Here is an 18,947-nt window from a genome sequence, read left to right on the forward strand (position 1 = left end):
GAGCTGTAGCAGGGTGTTGGAGATGTAGCAGGGTGTTGGAGATGTTGGAGCTGTAGCAGGGTGTTGGAGATGTAGCAGGGTGTTGGAGCTGTTGGAGATGTAGCAGGGTGTTGGAGCTGTAGCAGGGTGTTGGAGCTGTAGCAGGGTGTTGGAGATGTAGCAGGGTGTTGGAGATGTAGCAGGGTGTTGGAGATGTAGCAGGGTGTTGGAGATGTAGCAGGGTGTTGGAGCTGTTGGAGCTGTAGCAGGGTGTTGGAGATGTAGCAGGGTGTTGGAGATGTTGGAGATGTAGCAGGGTGTTGGAGATGTAGCAGGGTGTTGGAGATGTAGCAGGGTGTTGGAGCTGTAGCAGGGTGTTGGAGATGTAGCAGGGTGTTGGAGCTGTTGGAGCTGTAGCAGGGTGTTGGAGATGTAGCAGGGTGTTGGAGATGTTGGAGATGTAGCAGGGTGTTGGAGATGTAGCAGGGTGTTGGAGATGTAGCAGGGTGTTGGAGATGTAGCAGGGTGTTGGAGCTGTTGGAGCTGTAGCAGGGTGTTGGAGATGTAGCAGGGTGTTGGAGCTGTTGGAGATGTAGCAGGGTGTTGGAGATGTAGCAGGGTGTTGGAGATGTTGGAGATGTAGCAGGGTGTTGGAGATGTAGCAGGGTGTTGGAGATGTAGCAGGGTGTTGGAGATGTAGCAGGGTGTTGGAGCTGTTGGAGCTGTAGCAGGCTGTTGGAGATGTAGTAGGGTATTGGAGATGTAGCAAGGTGTTGGAGCTGTTGGAGATGTAGCAGGGTGTTGGAGATGTAGCAGGGTGTTGGAGCTGTAGCAGGGTGTTGGAGCTGTAGCAGGGTGTTGGAGCTGTAGCAGGGTGTTGGAGCTGTAGCAGGGTGTTTGACTCGTACTACACCGGCTCTGATGCTCAAACTGAATGGTGACAGCTGTAGGATTCAGTATGTTATGGGAACTGAATGGTGACAGCTGTAGGACTCAGTATGTTATGGGAACTGAATGGTGACAGCTGTAGGATTCAGTATGTTATGGGAACTGAATGGTGACAGCTGTAGGATTCAGTATGTTATGGGAACTGAATGGTGACAGCTGTAGGATTCAGTATGTTATGGGAACTGAATGGTGACAGCTGTAGGACTCAGTATGTTATGGAAACAGAATGGTGACAGCTGTAGGATTCAGTATGTTATGGAAACAGAATGGTGACAGCTGTAAGATTCAGTATGTTATGGGAACTGAATGGTGACAGCTGTAGGATTCAGTATGTTATGGGAACAGAATGGTGACAGCTGTAGGATTCAGTATGTTATGGAAATTGTTGACTTCCTCTGAGAACATCTTGGATAGACATTCTCTCACAATAAAAAAAAGTATGATATTGTGTCTAACCATCTGACTCATTATTATTCAGGATTAATTCAGGACTGTAGTCACAGTAGCATCCACATGTATGTAGAAGTGTTTAGAAACATTCTATCCTTATTTAAAATAAAAGGGACTCCAAAATGACAGAATGCATGATTTACCACACATTATTATTGGGTAAATGATCTAAAACACAACCAAAACAAATAGCAAATGCATCCAACAATAAAAATGTCACTGTCCCATTTCTTTTAGAGCTCACTGTATTTAGGGCACAGGGTGCCAATTGGGATGTATAGGAACAAACACACTGGGACATCTAGTGCATTAGAGCTTCATATCAATGACTGGGGAATGGTGCACAGTGGAACAGCCTCTAAAAACAACAGAATATATACATGAACTACATTTAACTCTGTTGGTTAAGACAGAACACAGAAGAAGCTTCAACAGGATCCATGCATAGGTACTAGCTGGAGAGAACCTTGCAGTCCTCAAAGACACCCAGCGAGGCTTTAACTCTTTAAGTAAAGACACCTTGTGTTTCCCATGACTACACAGCGATGTAAAGAACCAACAAATAACATCACTATCACTGTCATTTAGAGCAGAATAACGCTGTGGGATGTTGGGAAATGGGACGGAGGAGAACTGATGTCATGCTGGTTGTATCTGAAGTGGTAGAGACCTCTCATAATGGGTGGGTGACAGTTACTACATCAGGTCCTCTTTCCCAGGTGGGGCCACATCACTTCTGGTGGGGGTCGGGAGAGAGGATAACTGTTCCCAGACCAATGTAACCTCAAGCTACCCACATACACACATTAAGTTAGGACATCGTCCTGACACTGTTTGTGACTGGTCAGCATGGAAATGACAGGACTCCTCTTTCTCAACCACTGACTAATAGCAGTAGCCTTGCAGAGTGTTCCTTCTCTTTTTCTGCTGAAGTTAAGAGAATGCCAACCTGTTTATAACCTGTCTATACTGCCAATCGGTCTATAACTTCTCCACAACCTGTCTATAACCTCTTTATAACCTGTTTATAACCTGTCTATACGGCCAATCGGTCTATATATCGGTAATGCCTTTTGCTTTAGCAAATTGGAAAACTCTGTTTCTTCTTCTCCTCTTTCAGCATTCCATTAGTCACGAGTAATAAAGGACCATCATCAGGAATACAATGTGAACCTTGTTCAGTCAGTCAGTCAGGGGAGGAGACAGACAGATACTAATCCCTCCTTCCTTTGACTTCATGTTTACTGGTGCTGTACTGTCACTGAGGCCCACAGCCAATCAGAAGAGGTTGAACTCCAGTGGGAGGAGTCAGTCAGTCGGTCCATCATGTCTGTCTATCGGCAGGCAGCGACCAGGCCAAGCACTCACTCCAGATGGGTTGTTGGCAGCGTGGGGAGTCTCCTGGTAGGTTGTGGGTAGCGTGGTGAGTCTCCTGGTAGGTTGTGGGTAGCGTGATGAGTCTCCTGGTAGGTTGTGGGTAGTGTGTTGTGGACGCTGCAGACAGCTGGTAGAGGTATGGCCTGGTGGAGAGGAGGGGCCAACCTAGGCTGAGGAGAGAAGGGAGGAGGAGGAGGAGGAGGGAAGTTAAGTTGCAGAGAACAGGAGAGGAAGGAGAAGGAGGAGAGAAGAGACAAGGAGAGAAGAGAGGAGAGAAGAGGAGAGAAGAGAGGAGGAGGAAAGAGAGGAGAGAGGAGGAGAGAAGAGAGGAGGAGAGAGGAGAGAGAGAGAGAGGAAGAGAGAAGAGGAGGAGAGAAGAGGAGGAGGAAAGAAGAGAGGAGGAGAGGAGGAGGATAGAAGAAAGGAAGAGAGGAGAAGAGGAGAGGAGGGGAGGAGATGAGGAGAGAAGAGAAGAGAGGAGGAGAGAAGAGAGGAGGAGAGGAGAGAAGAGAGGAGGAGAGAGGAGGAGAGAAGAGAAGAGAGGAGGAGAGAAGAGAAGAGAGGAGGAGAGGAGAGAAGAGAAGAGAAGAGAGGAGGAGAGAAGAGAGGAGGAGAGAAGAGAGGAGGAGAGAAGAGAGGAGAAGAGGAGAGAAGAGCAGAGGAGAGAAGAGAGGAGGAGAGGAGAGAGGAGGAGAGGAAAGAGGAGGAGAGAAGAGAGAAGAGAGGAGGAAAAGAGGAACAACACAGAAATAACCTCATAGTTAAGGTTATAGTCAAAACAATGGCTGCTCACAGTTGTAGTAAAAGTGATACTACAGAGTTACTGGTTTATAGTAACAGCTCTGGTGGACGTTCCTGCAGTCTAACCATCTGACTCATTATTATTCAGGATTAATTCAGGACTAGCTGTAGTCACAGTATGTGTATGTATGTACATGTATGTAGATGTGTTTAGAAACAATGCCAATTGTACACTCCCTCAAAACTTGAGAGATATGTGGCATTGTGTTGTGTGACAAAACTGCACATTTTAGTGGCCTTTTATTATCCCCAGCACACGAATAGAGGTGTAAACACATTTGTTCACAGAATTTGAGGGAAATACTTTTTTTTGTGTTTGGAAGATTTCTGGGTTCTTTAATTTCAGCTCATGAAACATGGGACCAACACTTTACATGTTGTGTTTATATTTTTGTTGAGTGTAGTTGATCCCTGCTGTAGTTCACTCACTGCTGGTTCTGTTTTACTATGCAGCATATTGGAGGAGGACATCCTTCCCGACTGCACAGGAAAACTCAACTTCTACTGTTTCACTATTTCAGCCAGAGACAACACCCCCCCCCCACCTAACCCTCATATTCCCCAACCACCACACCCAGGCCGAGAGGATGTGCTACCCTAGAACAACCTCTATAACACTGTCCTGATATAGAACAACCTAGACATTATCCAGGCTAATAAACCTGTCCTGCCCTAGAACAACATACACATTATCCAGGCTAATAAACCTGTCGTGATCTAGAACAACCTACACATTATCCAGGCTCATAAACCTGTCCTAACATAGAACAACCTAGACATTATGCAGCATTATCCAGGCTAATAAACCTGTCCTGTTCTAGAACAACCTGAACATTATTTAGCATTATCCAGGCTAATAAACCTGTCCTGATAGAGAACAACCTACACATTATCCAGGCTAATGAACCTGTCCTGATCTAGAACAACCTAGACATTATCCAGGCTAATAAACCTGTCCTGATAGAGAACAACCCTACACATTATCCAGGCTAATAAACCTGTCCTGATATAGAACAACCTAGACATTATCCAGGCTCATAAACCTGTCCTGATATAGAACAACCTAGACATTATCCAGGCTAATAAACCTGTCCTGAAACAGAACAACCTAGACATTATCCAGGCTAATAAACCTGTCCTGATACAGAACAACCTAGACATTATCCAGGCTAATAAACCTGTCCTTATACAGAACAACCTAGACATTATCCAGGCTAATAAACCGGTCCTGCCAGCAGGATAACTCAGTTGTAGAACAGTAGAATACCACTTCAGTACAGAGCCATATTACACTACAGCAGGGCTCTGAGTCACAACAGCCGTAGAGTAGAGAGGGTCTGTAACAACATGCAGTGACATTGATAGGGGTCTGACTCACTTCAGATATGCAGGACTTCATCTTCAACATTGAGGTCAGTTCCTGTCGTGTCACATTGTCCCGTCTCCATTGCCTCACCCTAGACAACAAACATAAGATAATTCAAGATGAAGGAATTGTTCAATTCAGTTGTTAGAGAACATAGTAAACTGATGTAGACATGCAGGAGGACATATCTCACCACATGAGGACAAATAGAGAGGACAACAAGACAATGATGATGACAGCAAACAGGGACAGAAATATCACCACTCCGAGACTACCACCATCATCCTCCGAATCTAGAGGAGAGAGAGCAGGAGAGAGAGAACAGAAGACAGAGATCAGGAGAGAGAGGGAACAGAAGAGAGAAAACAGAAGACAGAGAACAGAAGACAGAGATCAGGAGAGAGAACAGAAGACAGAGATCAGGAGAGAGAGGGAACAGAAGAGAGAAAACAGAAGACAGAGAACAGAAGACAGAGATCAGGAGAGAGAACAGAAGACAGAGATCAGGAGAGAGAGGGAACAGAAGAGAGAAAACAGAAGACAGAGAACAGAAGACAGAGATCAGGAGAGAGAACAGAAGACAGAGATTGGGAGAGAGAGAGAACAGAAGACAGATCAGGAGAGAGAGGGAACAGAAGACAGATCAGGAGAGAGAGGGAACAGAAGACAGATCAGGAGAGAGAGGGAACAGAAGACAGATCAGGAGAGAGAGGGAACAGAAGACAGATCAGGAGAGAGAGGGAACAGAAGACAGATCAGGAGAGAGAGGGAACAGAAGACAGAGATCAGGAGAGAGAGGGAACAGAAGACAGAGATCAGGAGAGAGGGAACAGAAGACATAGATCAGGAGAGAGAGGGAACAGAAGACATAGATCAGGAGAGAGAGGGAACAGAAGACATAGATCAGGAGAGAGAGGGGACATAAGACAAAGATCAGGAGAGAGAGGGAACAGAAGACAGAAATCAGGAGAGAGAGGGAACAGAAGACAGAGATCAGGAGAGAGAGGGAACAGAAGACAGAGATCAGGAGAGAGAGGGGGAACAGAAGACAGAGATCAGGAGAGAGAGGGAACAGAAGACAGAGATCAGGAGAGAGAGGGAACAGAAGACAGAGATCAGGAGAGAGAGGGAACAGAAGACAGAGATCAGGAGAGAGAGAACAGAAGACAGAGATCAGGAGAGAGAGGAGAGAGAGGGAACAGAAGACAGATCAGGAGAGAGAGGGAACAGAAGACAGATCAGAGATCAGAGAGAGGGAACAGAAGACATAGATCAGGAGAGAGAGGGAACAGAAGACATAGATCAGAGAGAGAGGGAACAGAAGACATAGATCAGGAGAGAGAGGGAACAGAAGACATAGATCAGGAGAGAGAGGGGGGACATAAGACAAAGATCAGATCAGAGAGAGAGGGAACAGAAGACAGAAATCAGGAGAGAGAGGGAACAGAAGACAGAGATCAGGAGAGAGAGGGAACAGAAGACAGAGATCAGAGAGAGAGGGAACAGAAGACAGAGATCAGGAGAGAGAGGGAACAGAAGACAGATCAGGAGAGAGAGGGAACAGAAGACAGAGATCAGGAGAGAGAGGGAACAGAAGACAGAGATCAGGAGAGAGAGGGAACAGAAGACAGAGATCAGGAGAGAGAGGGGACAGAAGACAGAGATCAGGAGAGAGAGAACAGAAGACAGAGATAAGGAGAGAGAGAACAGAAGACAGAGATCAGGAGAGAGATAACAGACAAGTCCTCAACTGGCAGCTTCTTTAAATAGTACGTACAAAACACCTATCTCAACGTCAACAGTGAAGAGGTGACTCAGAGTTCCTCTGTCCTGTGTCTGTGTTATTTTGCCCATCTTAATATTTTATTTTTATTGGCTAGTCTGAGATATGGCTTTTTCTTTGCATCTCTGCCTAGAAGGCCAGCATTCCGGAGTCGCATCTTCACTGTTGATGTTGAGACTGGGGTTTGGCGGGTACTATTTAATGAAGCTGCCAGTTGAGGACTTGTGAGGCGTCTGTTTCTCAAACTAGACACTTTAAAGTACTTGTCCATTTGCTCAGTTGTGCACCGGGGCCTCCCACTCCTCTTTCTATTCTGGTTAGAGCCAGTTTGTGCTGTTCTGTGAAGGGAGTAGTACATAGCCTTGTACGAGATCTTCAGTTTCTTGGCAATTTCTCACATGGAATAACCTTCATTTCTCAGAACAAGAACAGACTGACGAGTTTCAGAGGAAAGGTCTTTGTTTCTGGCCATTTTGAGCCTGCAATTGAACCCACAAATGCTGATGCTCCAGATACTCAACGAGTCTAAAGAAGGCCAGTTTTATTGCTTCTTTAATGAGCACAACAGTTTTCAGCTGTGCTAACATAATTGCTAAAGGGTTTTCTAATGACCAATTAGCCTTTTAAAATTATAAACTTGGATTAGCTATCACAATGTGCCATTGGAACACAGGAGGGATGGTTGCTGATAATGGGCATCTGTATGCCTGTGTAGATATTCCATAAAAAATCTGCCGTTTCCAGCTACAATAGTAATTTACAACATTAATAACGTCTATTTGATGTTATTTTAATAGACAAAAAATTTGCTTTTCTTTCAAAAACAAGGACATTTCTAAGTGACCCCAAACTTTTGAACGGTAGTGTAAATAGTGACTGATGTATATAGAGACTGATGTATATAGAGACTGATGTTTATACAGACTGATGTATATAGAGACTGATGTATACATGTATTTAGAGACTGATGTATATACAGTGACTGATGTATACAGAGACTGATGTATATACAGACTGATGTATATAGAGACTGATGTATTTAGAGACTGATGTATACAGAGACTATGTATACAGAGACTGATGTATACAGAGACTGATGTATATACAGACTGATGTATATAGAGACTGATGTATATACAGACTGATGTATATAGAGACTGATGTATATAGAGACTGATGTATATACAGACTGATGTATATAGAGACTGATGTATACATGTATTTAGAGACTGATGTATATACAGTGACTGATGTATACAGAGACTGATGTATATACAGACTGATGTATATAGAGACTGATGTATTTAGAGACTGATGTATATAGAGACTGATGTATATAGAGACTGATGTATATAGAGACTGATGTATATAGAGACTGATGTATATAGAGACTGATGTATATAGAGACTGATGTATACAGAGACTGATGTATATACAGACTGATGTATATAGAGACTGATGTATACATGTATTTAGAGACTGATGTATATACAGAGACTGATGTATACAGAGACTGATGTATATACAGACTGATGTATATAGAGACTGATGTATTTAGAGACTGATGTATATAGAGACTGATGTATACAGAGACTGATGTATATACAGACTGATGTATATAGAGACTGATGTATACATGTATTTAGAGACTGATGTATATACAGATTGATGTATATAGAGACTGATGTATACATGTATTTAGAGACTGATGTATATACAGAGACTGATGTATACAGAGACTGATGTATATACAGACTGATGTATATAGAGACTGATGTATTTAGAGACTGATGTATATAGAGACTGATGTATACAGAGACTGATGTATACAGAGACTGATGTATTTAGAGACTGATGTATACATGTATATAGAGACTGATATATATAGAGACTGATGTATAAATGTATATAGAGCTGATGTATACAGAGACTGATGTATATAGAGACTGACGTATATAGAGACTGATGTATATAGAGACTGATGTATATAGAGACCGATGTATATAGAGACTGATGTATATAGAGACCGATGTATATAGAGCTGATGTACAGTGTCTTGCGAAAGTATTCGGCCCCCTTGAACTTTGCGACCTTTTGCCACATTTCAGGCTTCAAACATAAAGATATAAAACTGTATTTTTTTGTGAAGAATCAACAACAAGTGGGACACAATCATGAAGTGGAACGACATTTATTGGATATTTCAAACTTTTTTAACAAATCAAAAACTGAAAAATTGGGCGTGCAAAATTATTCAGCCCCTTTACTTTCAGTGCAGCAAACTCTCTTCAGTGAGGATCTCTGAATGATCCAATGTTGACCTAAATGACTAATGATGATAAATACAATCGACCTGTGTGTAATCAAGTCTCCGTATAAATGCACCTGCACTGTGATAGTCTCAGAGGTCCGTTAAAAGCGCAGAGAGCATCATGAAGAACAAGGAACACACCAGGCAGGTCCGAGATACTGTTGTGAAGAAGTTTAAAGCCGGATTTGGATACAAAAAGATTTCCCAAGCTTTAAACATCCCAAGGAGCACTGTGCAAGCGATAATATTGAAATGGAAGGAGTATCAGACCACTGCAAATCTACCAAGACCTGGCCGTCCCTCTAAACTTTCAGCTCATACAAGGAGAAGACTGATCAGAGATGCAGCCAAGAGGCCCATGATCACTCTGGATGAACTGCAGAGATCTACAGCTGAGGTGGGAGACTCTGTCCATAGGACAACAATCAGTCGTATATTGCACAAATCTGGCATTTATGGAAGAGTGGCAAGAAGAAAGCCATTTCTTAAGAGATATCCATAAAAAGTGTAGTTTAAAGTTTGCCACAAGCCACCTGGGAGACACACCAAACATGTGGAAGAAGGTGCTCTGGTCAGATGAAACCAAAATTGAACATTTTGGCAACAATGCAAAACGTTATGTGTGGCGTAAAAGCAACACAGCTCATCACCCTGAACACACCATCCCCACTGTCAAACATGGTGGTGGCAGCATCATGGTTTGGGCCTGCTTTTCTTCAGCAGGGACAGGGAAGATGGTTAAAATTGATGGGAAGATGGATGGAGCCAAATACAGGACCATTCTGGAAGAAAACCTGATGGAGTCTGCAAAAGACCTGAGACTGGGACAGAGATTTGTCTTCCAACAAGACAATGATCCAAAACATAAAGCAAAATCTACAATGGAATGGTTCAAAAATAAACATATCCAGGTGTTAGAATGGCCAAGTCAAAGTCCAGACCTGAATCCAATCGAGAATCTGTGGAAAGAACTGAAAACTGCTGTTCACAAATGCTCTCCATCCAACCTCACTGAGCTCGAGCTGTTTTGCAAGGAGGAATGGGAAAAAATTTCAGTCTCTCGATGTGCAAAACTGATAGAGACATACCCCAAGCGACTTACAGCTGAAATCGCAGCAAAAGGTGGCGCTACAAAGTATTAACTTAAGGGGGCTGAATAATTTTGCACGCCCAATTTTTCAGTTTTTGATTTGTTAAAAAAGTTTGATATATCCAATAAATGTCGTTCCACTTCATGATTGTGTCCCACTTGTTGTTGATTCTTCACAAAAAAATACAGTTTTATATCTTTATGTTTGAAGCCTGAAATGTGGCAAAAGGTCGCAAAGTTCAAGGGGGCCGAATACTTTCGCAAGGCACTGTATGTAGAGACTGATGTATATAGAGACTGATGTATATAGAGACTGATGTATATAGAGACTGATGTATACAGAAACAGAAGATATGGGCTGTTCTGGCTTAGAAAAAGCGACTTACTCTCTGACTTGGTGTTGGCTGTAGAGGGCTCCGCATCTTCGTCATTGTAGTCTACAGGGACGGTTTGTTCAGTTGGATCTGCTGTGCAACCTGTGGGATTCACCACATAACGATGCTGTCTTTCACAGATAACACCGCTGACCAAGTAACTTTCACAGATAACACCGCTGACCAAGTAACTTTCACAGATAACACCGCTGACCAAGTAACTTTCACAGATAACACCGCTGACCAAGTAACTGTGTAACACTACGGAGAAATTAAAGTCTATTCAAACACTGTTCTGGGCCTAATAAAGGTCCAGTTGTAGACAGGTCCTGGTTAAAAGTAGCAGTATATAGGGAATAGAGGGCCATCTGGAACACATTAGTACTATGTGCTAGTGTGTAGTATGCAGTAGTATTCTCACCGCTCCATGGCCAGGCCTGCAGCAGGGGGCTCCAGTCACTCCACTGGCTGTCTGGGTTGATCTCGTCCTGGGCTCTCACCTGTAGCTGGTGGGCGTGGCCAGCAAGGGCGTCGGTTATGAGCAGGGCACTGGCCTTAGACTCCACCTGGGGGTGAAGATAGATGAAGTTAGAGACCAAAACACAGTCAGATAGGAGGACTGAATGTAGACCAAAACACAGTCAGATAGGACTGAATGTAGACCAAAACACAGTCAGATAGGACTGACTGTGGACGAAAACACAGTCAGATAGGAGGACAGACTATAGACCAAAACACAGTCAGATAGGACTGACTGTGGACGAAAACACAGTCAGATAGGAGGACAGACTGTAGACCAAACACAGTCAGATAGGAGGACAGACTGTAGACCAAAACACAGTCAGATAGGACTGACTGTAGACCAAACACAGTCAGATAGGACTGACTGTAGACCAAAACACAGTCAGAAAGGACTGGCTGTAGACCAAAACACAGTCAGATAGGACTGACTGTAGACCAAAACACAGTCAGATAGGACTGACTGTAGACCAAACACAGTCAGATAGGACTGACTGTAGACCAAAACACAGTCAGATAGGACTGACTGTAGACCAAACACAGTCAGATAGGACTGACTGTAGACCAAACACAGTCAGATAGGAGGACTGTAGACAAATTTGGTTTGTTTAAAATCATATAATATAATTAGTGGGTGGGATAGTATAGGATCTGACTAATATAATATAATTAGTGGGTAGGATAGTATAGGATCTGACTAATATAATATAATTAGTGGGTAGGATAGTATAGGATCTGACTAATATAATATAATTAGTGGGTAGGATAGTATAGGATCTGACTAATATAATAAAATTAGTGGGTAGGATAGTATAGGATCTGACTAATATAATATAATTAGTGGGTAGGATAGTATAGGATCTGACTAATATAATATAATTAGTGGGTAGGATAGTATAGGATCTGACTAATATAATATAATTAGTGGGTAGGATAGTATAGGATCTGACTAATATAATATAATTAGTGGGTAGGATAGTATAGGATCTGACTAATATAATATAATTAGTGGGTAGGATAGTATAGGATCTGACTAATATAATATAATTAGTGGGTAGGATAACTGACTGCCATAATATAATATTCAGTATGATGACTAGAGGAACTGACGGTAGACCAGATGCTGGATCCTACAGGACGGTAGCGGAGCTGGAAGTGGAGGGGGAAGGGCACAGCGTCGTGGAGCCAGGAGGCAGGGTTCGTCCAGTACACCTGGAGCCTCATGGGATATCCTACCATCCCCACTGCTGTTACTGCCTCTGGGGGTCTGGCTGCACTGTAAACACACAGAGCAGAGAGAGAGAGAGAGCGAGAGACAGAGAGGAGAGAGAGAGGGGGGTGAGAGAGAGAGAGAGAGGGGGGTGAGAGAGAGAGAGAGGGGGTGAGAGAGGGAGGGAGGGGGGTGAGAGAGAGAGAGAGAGAGCGAGAGACAGAGAGGAGAGAGAGGGGGAGAGAGACAGAGAGGGGGCGAGATGGGTGAGAGAGAGAGAGAGGGGGCGAGATGGGTGAGAGAGAGAGAGAGAGATGGGTGAGAGAGAGAGAGAGGGGGCGAGATGGGTGAGAGAGAGAGAGAGAGATGGGTGAGAGAGAGAGAGAGAGAGAGAGAGAGAGAGAGGGGTGAGAGAGAGAGAGAGGAGGGGTGGGAGAGAGGGAGGGAGGGGGTGAGAGAGAGAGAGAGAGAGCGAGAGACAGAGAGGAGAGAGAGGGGGAGAGAGACAGAGAGGGGGCGAGATGGGTGAGAGAGAGAGAGAGGGGGGCGAGATGGGTGAGAGAGAGAGAGAGAGAGAGAGGGGTGAGAGAGAGAGAGAGAGAGAGAGAGGGGTGAGAGAGAGAGGGGTGGAGAGAGAGAGAGAGAGAGAGGGGGGGGTGAGAGAGGGAGGGGGAGGGGTGAGAGAGAGAGAGAGAGACAGAGAGGAGAGAGAGGGGGTGAGAGAGAGAGGGAGAGGGGGTGAGAGAGAGAGAGAGAGGGGGTGAGAGAGGGAGAGGGGGGGTGAGAGAGGGAGGGAGGGGGTGAGAGAGAGAGAGAGAGAGAGGGGTGAGAGAGAGAGGGAGAGAGGGGTGAGAGAGAGAGAGGGGTGAGAGAGAGGGGGTGAGAGAGAGAGGGGGGGGTGAGAGAGGGAGGGAGGGGGGGTGAGAGAGAGAGAGAGAGAGAGAGAGGGGGGTGAGAGAGGGAGAGAGGGGGGGGTGAGAGAGGGAGGGAGGGAGGGGGTGAGAGAGAGAGGGAGGGGGGAGGGGGTGAGGAACACACTATTAAAGATACACACAGACAGAAGGCAGTTAAGAGTCAATAACTAACACTTGTGATGACTGAAGACACAACATGACAAGGTTATTAAATAAGGTTAGGGTAAGACAGACAGACACAGTAAGACCAACACAGAAAGAGATCAGAGGTTGACCTACAGAGAGGTTGACCTACAGAGAGGTTGACCTACAGAGACACAGCGGGAAATGTGAAGGTGACCTACAGACACACTGTCCAGATGAGAGGTTGACCTACAGAGAGGTTGACCTACAGAGGATAACTCTGACACCTGGTTGACCTACAGAGAGGTTGACCTACAGAGGTTGACCTACAGAGAGGTTGACCTACAGAGAGGTTGACCTACAGAGAGGTTGACCTACAGAGAGGTTGACCTACAGACACACAGCGGGAAATATGAAGGTGACCTACAGAGCTTGTGGAACTTGACCTGAATGATGGTGGTCTGTGACCCCAGAGGGTTGGTCTCGGTGATGTTGATATAGTGGTAGAGCTGCCACATGGTAGGGTCTGTGATGGTGCACTGCTTCTGGGGAGGGGACGACACCACACACATCCTCACCTGGCTCTTATTACCCCTGGAGGGGGGAAGAGGACAGGAGGAAGGAGAGGAGGGAGAGAGGTGGTTATTCACTTGTGGTGCTGCTGGGAAGGAGACACCCCTAGAGGGGGGTAGAGGACAGGAGAGGAGGAAGGACAGGGAGAGAGGCAGTTATTCACCTGTGGTGCTGATGGGAAGGAGACCCCTAGAGGGGGGTAGAGGACAGGAGGAAGGAGACACCCCTAGAGGGGGGTAGAGGACAGGAGGAAGGAGAGGAGGGAGAGAGGTGGTTATTCACTTGTGGTGCTGCTGGGAAGGAGACACCCCTAGAGGGGGGTAGAGGACAGGACAGGAGGAAGGAGAGGAAAGAGAGGCAGTTATTCACCTGTGGTGCTGATGGGAAGGAGACCCCTAGAGGGGGGTAGAGGACAGGAGGAAGGAGACACCCCTAGAGGTGGGTAGAGGACAGGAGAGGAGGAAGGACAGGGAGAGAGGTGGTCATTCACTTGTGGTGCTGCTGGGAAGGAGAGAGATCAATTAATAACAACATAATTTCTGCTCCCATCATATATGAGTCTGTAAGTATCAAGCTCCCTGTCAAACTGAGTCTGTAAGTATCAAGCTCCCTGTCAAACTGAGTCTGTAAGTATCAAGCTCCCTGTCAAACTGAGTCTGTCAAGCTCCCTGTCAAACTGAGTCATCAAGCTCCCTGTCAAACTGAGTCTGTAAGTATCAAGCTCCCTGTCCTGAGTCAAACTGAGTCTGTAAGTATCAAGCTCCCTGTCAAACTGAGTCTGTAAGTATCAAGCTCCCTGTCAAACTGAGTCTGTAAGTATCAAGCTCCCTGTCAAACTGAGTCTGCGTCTCAATGTATGAGTGCTGATCTAGAATAATCTCCCCCATGTCAATGTTACTATGATCTGAAAGGAAGACATGATCCTACTCTGAGGGTGTTTTCACATATTGTCCTCTTTAAAATAACCCATCTCAGTTCTCTTTAAAGTGAACTCTGTGAACTCTCTTTGGTGAACCAAGTCATCTTTGCATTTACATAGCTATATTTAGAAAGGAACCAAGATCTTTTTCCAAAATTCCCACAATGCACTCTAGGATTTTACAAAGTGCAGGACAAGCCATTCCATCAGAATGCATTATTGGACAGCTAGACATGCCTACTGCTATTTTGGAAGCTATTCAATTGCATTTAGTTTAAATTTGAGACATTGTAATTGTAATCAGAAGATACTATACACATTTGATTGGTAACAGAATACACTACATTACCAAAAGTTTGTGGACATCTGCTCGTCTCAACATCTCATTCTAAAATCATGGGCATTAATCTTGAGTTGGTCCCCCCTTTGCTGCTATAACAGCCTCCACTCTTCTGGGAAGGCTTTCCACTAGATGTTGGAACATTGCTGCAGGGACTTGTTTCCATTCAGCCACGAGAGCATTAGTGAGGTCAGACGTGTACATCATCATCTTCTCTTTTGTGGCACCAATGAGAGGCAATAAAGTGTGAGGGGTTGTGTCAGTAGTCTAGTGTGAGGGGTTGTGTCAGTAGTCTAGCGTGAGGGGTTGTGTCAGTAGTCTAGCGTGAGGGGTTGTGTCAGTAGTCTAGCGTGAGGGGTTGTGTCAGTAGTCTAGCGTGAGGGGTTGTGTCAGTAGTCTAGCGTGAGGGGTTGTGTCAGTAGTCTAGTGTGAGGGGTTGTGTCAGTAGTCTAGTGTGAGGGGTTGTGTCAGTAGTCTAGTGTGAGGGGTTGTGTCAGTAGTCTAGTGTGAGGGGTTGTGTCAGTAGTCTAGTGTGTGGTGCAGGAATAATGAAGAGTGAACCTGGGGAGTTTTGTGTTCACATTGTCCTCTCAGTTCGGGTCGCTTCGGGGGCTCGGACCACCTCTCAGTTCGGGGTCGCTTCGGGGGCTCAGACCACCTCTCAGTTCGGGTCGCTCGGGGGCTCAGACCACCTCTCAGTTCGGGTCGCTTCGGGGCTCAGACCACCTCTCAGTTCGGGTCGCTTCGGGGCTCAGACCACCTCTCAGTTCGGGGTCGCTTCGGGGCTCAGACCACCTCTCAGTTCGGGTCGCTTCGGGGCTCAGACCACCTCTCAGTTCGGGTCGCTTCGGGGGCTCAGACCACCTCTCAGTTCGGGGCTCTTTTGTTCACAATAATTGGCTAAAAACACCCTGAGACGCTTCATACATACTTCATGAGTCTCAAATGTTCTTCTGCTTGAGTTGCTGCACCTCATAGAATATTATCTCAAAACCATTGATGAGTTCCTGCACCTTGTTATAAACAGAGTACCGACACCTTGTTATAAACAGAGTACCGACACCTTGTTATAAACAGAGTACCGACACCTTGTTATAAACAGAGTACCGACACCTTGTTATAAACAGAGTACCGACACCTTGTTATAAACAGAGTACCAACACCTTGTTGTAAAAAGAGTACCAACACCTTGTTATAAACAGAGTACCTTGTGCTCATCCAAGGTGGCATAGCAGTTCAGACGTCTTTTGTCCTCGTCTTGTCGTGTCAGTCTAGCGTGAGTTATGTCAGTAGTCGTGTGAGGAGTTATGTCAGTAGTCTAGGAGGGTTATGTCAGTAGTCTAGCGTGAGGGTTATGTCAATAGTCTAGCGTGAGAGGGTTATGTCAGTAGTCTAGCGTGAGGGGTTATGTCAGTAGTCTAGCGTGAGGGGTTATGTCAGTAGTCTAGCGTGAGGGTTATGTCAGTAGTCTAGCGTGAGGGGTTATGTCAGTAGTCTAGCGTGAGAGTTATGTCAATGAGTCCATGCAGAGAGGGTTATGTCAATGAGTCTAGCGTAGAGGGTTTATGTCAGTAGTCTAGTGTGAGGGTGTATCAGTAGTCAGTAGTCTAGTGTGAGGGGTTATGTCAGTAGTCTAGTGAGAGGGTTATGTGCAGTAGTCTAGCGTGAGGGGTTATGTCAGTAGTCTAGCGTGAGGGGTTATGTCAGTAGTCTAGGGGTTATTTCAGTGCAGGTTATGTCAGTAGTCAGCGGAGGGGTTATGTCAGTAGTCTAGTGCGAGGGGTTATGTCAGTAGTCTAGCGTGAGGAGTTATGTCAATGTAGTCTAGGAATTATGTCAGTAGTCTAGTGTGAGGTTATGTATGAATCTAGGGGTTATGTCAGTAGTCTAGTGTGAGGGTTATGTCAGTAGTCTAGGGGTTATGTCAGTAGTCTAGTGTGAGGTTATGTCAATAGTCCCAAGGGTTATGTCAGTAATCTAGTGTGAGGTTATGTCAATAGTCTAGAGGTTATGTCAATAGTCTAGTGTGAGTTATGTCAATAGTCTATCTGGTTATGTCAATAGTCTATGTGTGAGAGGGTTATGTCAATGAGTCTAGTGTGAGGGTTATGTCAGTAGTCTAGCGTGGGTTATGTCAATGGTCTAGCGTGAGGTTTATGTCAGTAGTCTAGCGCGAGGAATTTATGTCAATTATATATCAATAGTCTCTACGAAGTTGTCAATGTCGAACGAGTTATATCAATAGTCGCAACGAGAATTATGTTATCAATAATCCTTAAAAGTTCCTGTCATGCCATCCGCAACGAGAGTTTATGTCAGCCAGTCTAGCAACGAGTTTATGTCAATAGTCTAGCGTAAAGATTTATAATAATGAATCTAACGTAAAGGGGTATGTCAATGAATCTAAGCGTGAAGTATTATGTCAATGATCTAGCGTAGTGAATTTATGTCAGTAGTCTAAACGTAGTGGTTATGTCAGTAGTCCAGCGTGAGGGTCGTTATGTCATAGTCCAGCGTGAGGGTTATGTCAGCAGTCCAGCGTGAGGGTTATATCAAGTCCAGTGAGGGTTGTCAGCAGTCCAGCGTGAGGGAGTTATATCAATAGTCCAGTGTGAGGGTTATGTCAATAGTCTAGTCGCGTGAGGGTCGGCGTCAATAGTCTAGCGTGAGGGTTGGCGTCAGTAGTCCAGGCGTGAGGGGTTATGGCGTCAGTAAGTCTAGCGTGAGGGGTTGGCAGCAGTCCAGAAGTGGAGGGGTTTGCGTCATAGTCCAGTGAGGGGTTTATGTCAGTAGTTCAGTGTGAGGGGTGGCAACAGTAGTCCAGTGTGAGGGTTATAACAGCAGTCCAGTGAGGGGTTATGTCAGTGGTCTAAAGTGTGAGGGGTTATAACAGTAGTCTATGTGAGGGGTTATGTCAGTAGTCTAGTGTGAGAGCTATGTCAATAGTCTAGACGTAGGAGTTATGTCAATAGTCTAGCGTGAGGAGTTATGTCAATAGTCTAAAGCGGAGGTATATCAATAGTCTAGCGTGAGTTATGTCAGTAGTCTAGCGTGAGGTTATGTCAATAGTCTAGTCGTGAGAGGAATTATGTCAATAGTCCCAAAGCGTGAGAATTTATGTCAATGAGTCTAGCTTGTGAGTGAGCTTTATGTCAGTGAGTCTAGCGTGAGAGGTTACGTCAATAGTCTAGCGTGAGGGTTATGTCAGTAGTCTAGCGTGAGGGGTTATGTCAGTAGTCTAGACGTGAGGGTGTGTCAGTGGTCCAACGTGAGGGTTATGATCAGTAGTCTAGCGTGAGGGGTTATGTCAGTAGTCCAGCGTGAGTTATGGTCAGTAGTCTAGTAGAGTTAGTCAGTAGTCTAGCGTGAGAGTTATGTCAGTAGTCTAGCGTGAGGGGTTTATGTCAGTAGTCTAGCGTGAGGGTTATGTCAGCAGTCCTAGTGTGAGGGTTGCCAGTAGTCCGGTGAGGGGTTATGTCAGTAGTCTAGTGAGAGTTATGTCAGTAGTCTAGTGTGAGGGGTTATGCAGTAGTCTAGTGATGGGTTATGGTCAGCAGTCCAGCGAGGGGTGTACGCCAGTAGTCCATGAAAGGTCAGGTCAGTAGTCCAGTGTGAGTGGGTTATGTCAGTAGTCTAGCGGGAGGTTACGTCAGTCTGGTGGAGGGGTTACGTCAGTAGTCTAGAGTGAGGGGTTATGTCAGTAGTCTGGTGGGAGGGGTTATGTCAGTAGTCTGGTGGAGGGTTATGTCAGTAGTCTGGTGTGAGGGGGTTACGTCAGTAGTCTGGTGAGGGGTTATGTCAGTAGTCTAGGGGTTATGTCAGTAGTCTAGTGTGAGGGGGTTATGTCAGTAGTCTAGCGGGAGGGGTATG

At 45.3% G+C, this 18,947-nt stretch overlaps 1 protein-coding gene across 5 annotated transcripts in view; it reads right to left on the reverse strand.

The window, feature by feature from the left end:
- Positions 1–1,508: 1,508 nt before the first annotated feature.
- The window catches only part of LOC121840225 (interleukin-11 receptor subunit alpha-like), a 62,402-nt gene continuing 44,963 nt past the window's right edge, over positions 1,509–18,947 (reverse strand). For 4 of the 5 annotated variants that reach the window (XM_042302795.1, XM_042302793.1, XM_042302792.1 and 1 more), the window contains exons 6-12: positions 13,673–13,839; positions 12,109–12,269; positions 10,901–11,045; positions 10,492–10,581; positions 5,115–5,214; positions 4,934–5,012; positions 1,509–2,924 (exon numbers count right to left, since the gene is read on the reverse strand). In XM_042302795.1, coding sequence (XP_042158729.1) covers positions 2,742–2,924; positions 4,934–5,012; positions 5,115–5,214; positions 10,492–10,581; positions 10,901–11,045; positions 12,109–12,269; positions 13,673–13,839 — 925 coding nt within the window. In that variant the 3' untranslated portion in view covers positions 1,509–2,741. Of the gene's footprint in view, positions 2,925–4,933; positions 5,013–5,114; positions 5,215–10,491; positions 10,582–10,900; positions 11,046–12,108; positions 12,270–13,672; positions 13,840–18,947 lie in introns of those variants that run through there. The other variant, XM_042302794.1, reaches the window with a different exon arrangement.

The sequence above is a fragment of the Oncorhynchus tshawytscha genome, linkage group LG20, assembly GCF_018296145.1.
Source record: "Oncorhynchus tshawytscha isolate Ot180627B linkage group LG20, Otsh_v2.0, whole genome shotgun sequence".
Lineage (NCBI taxonomy): Eukaryota > Metazoa > Chordata > Actinopteri > Salmoniformes > Salmonidae > Oncorhynchus > Oncorhynchus tshawytscha.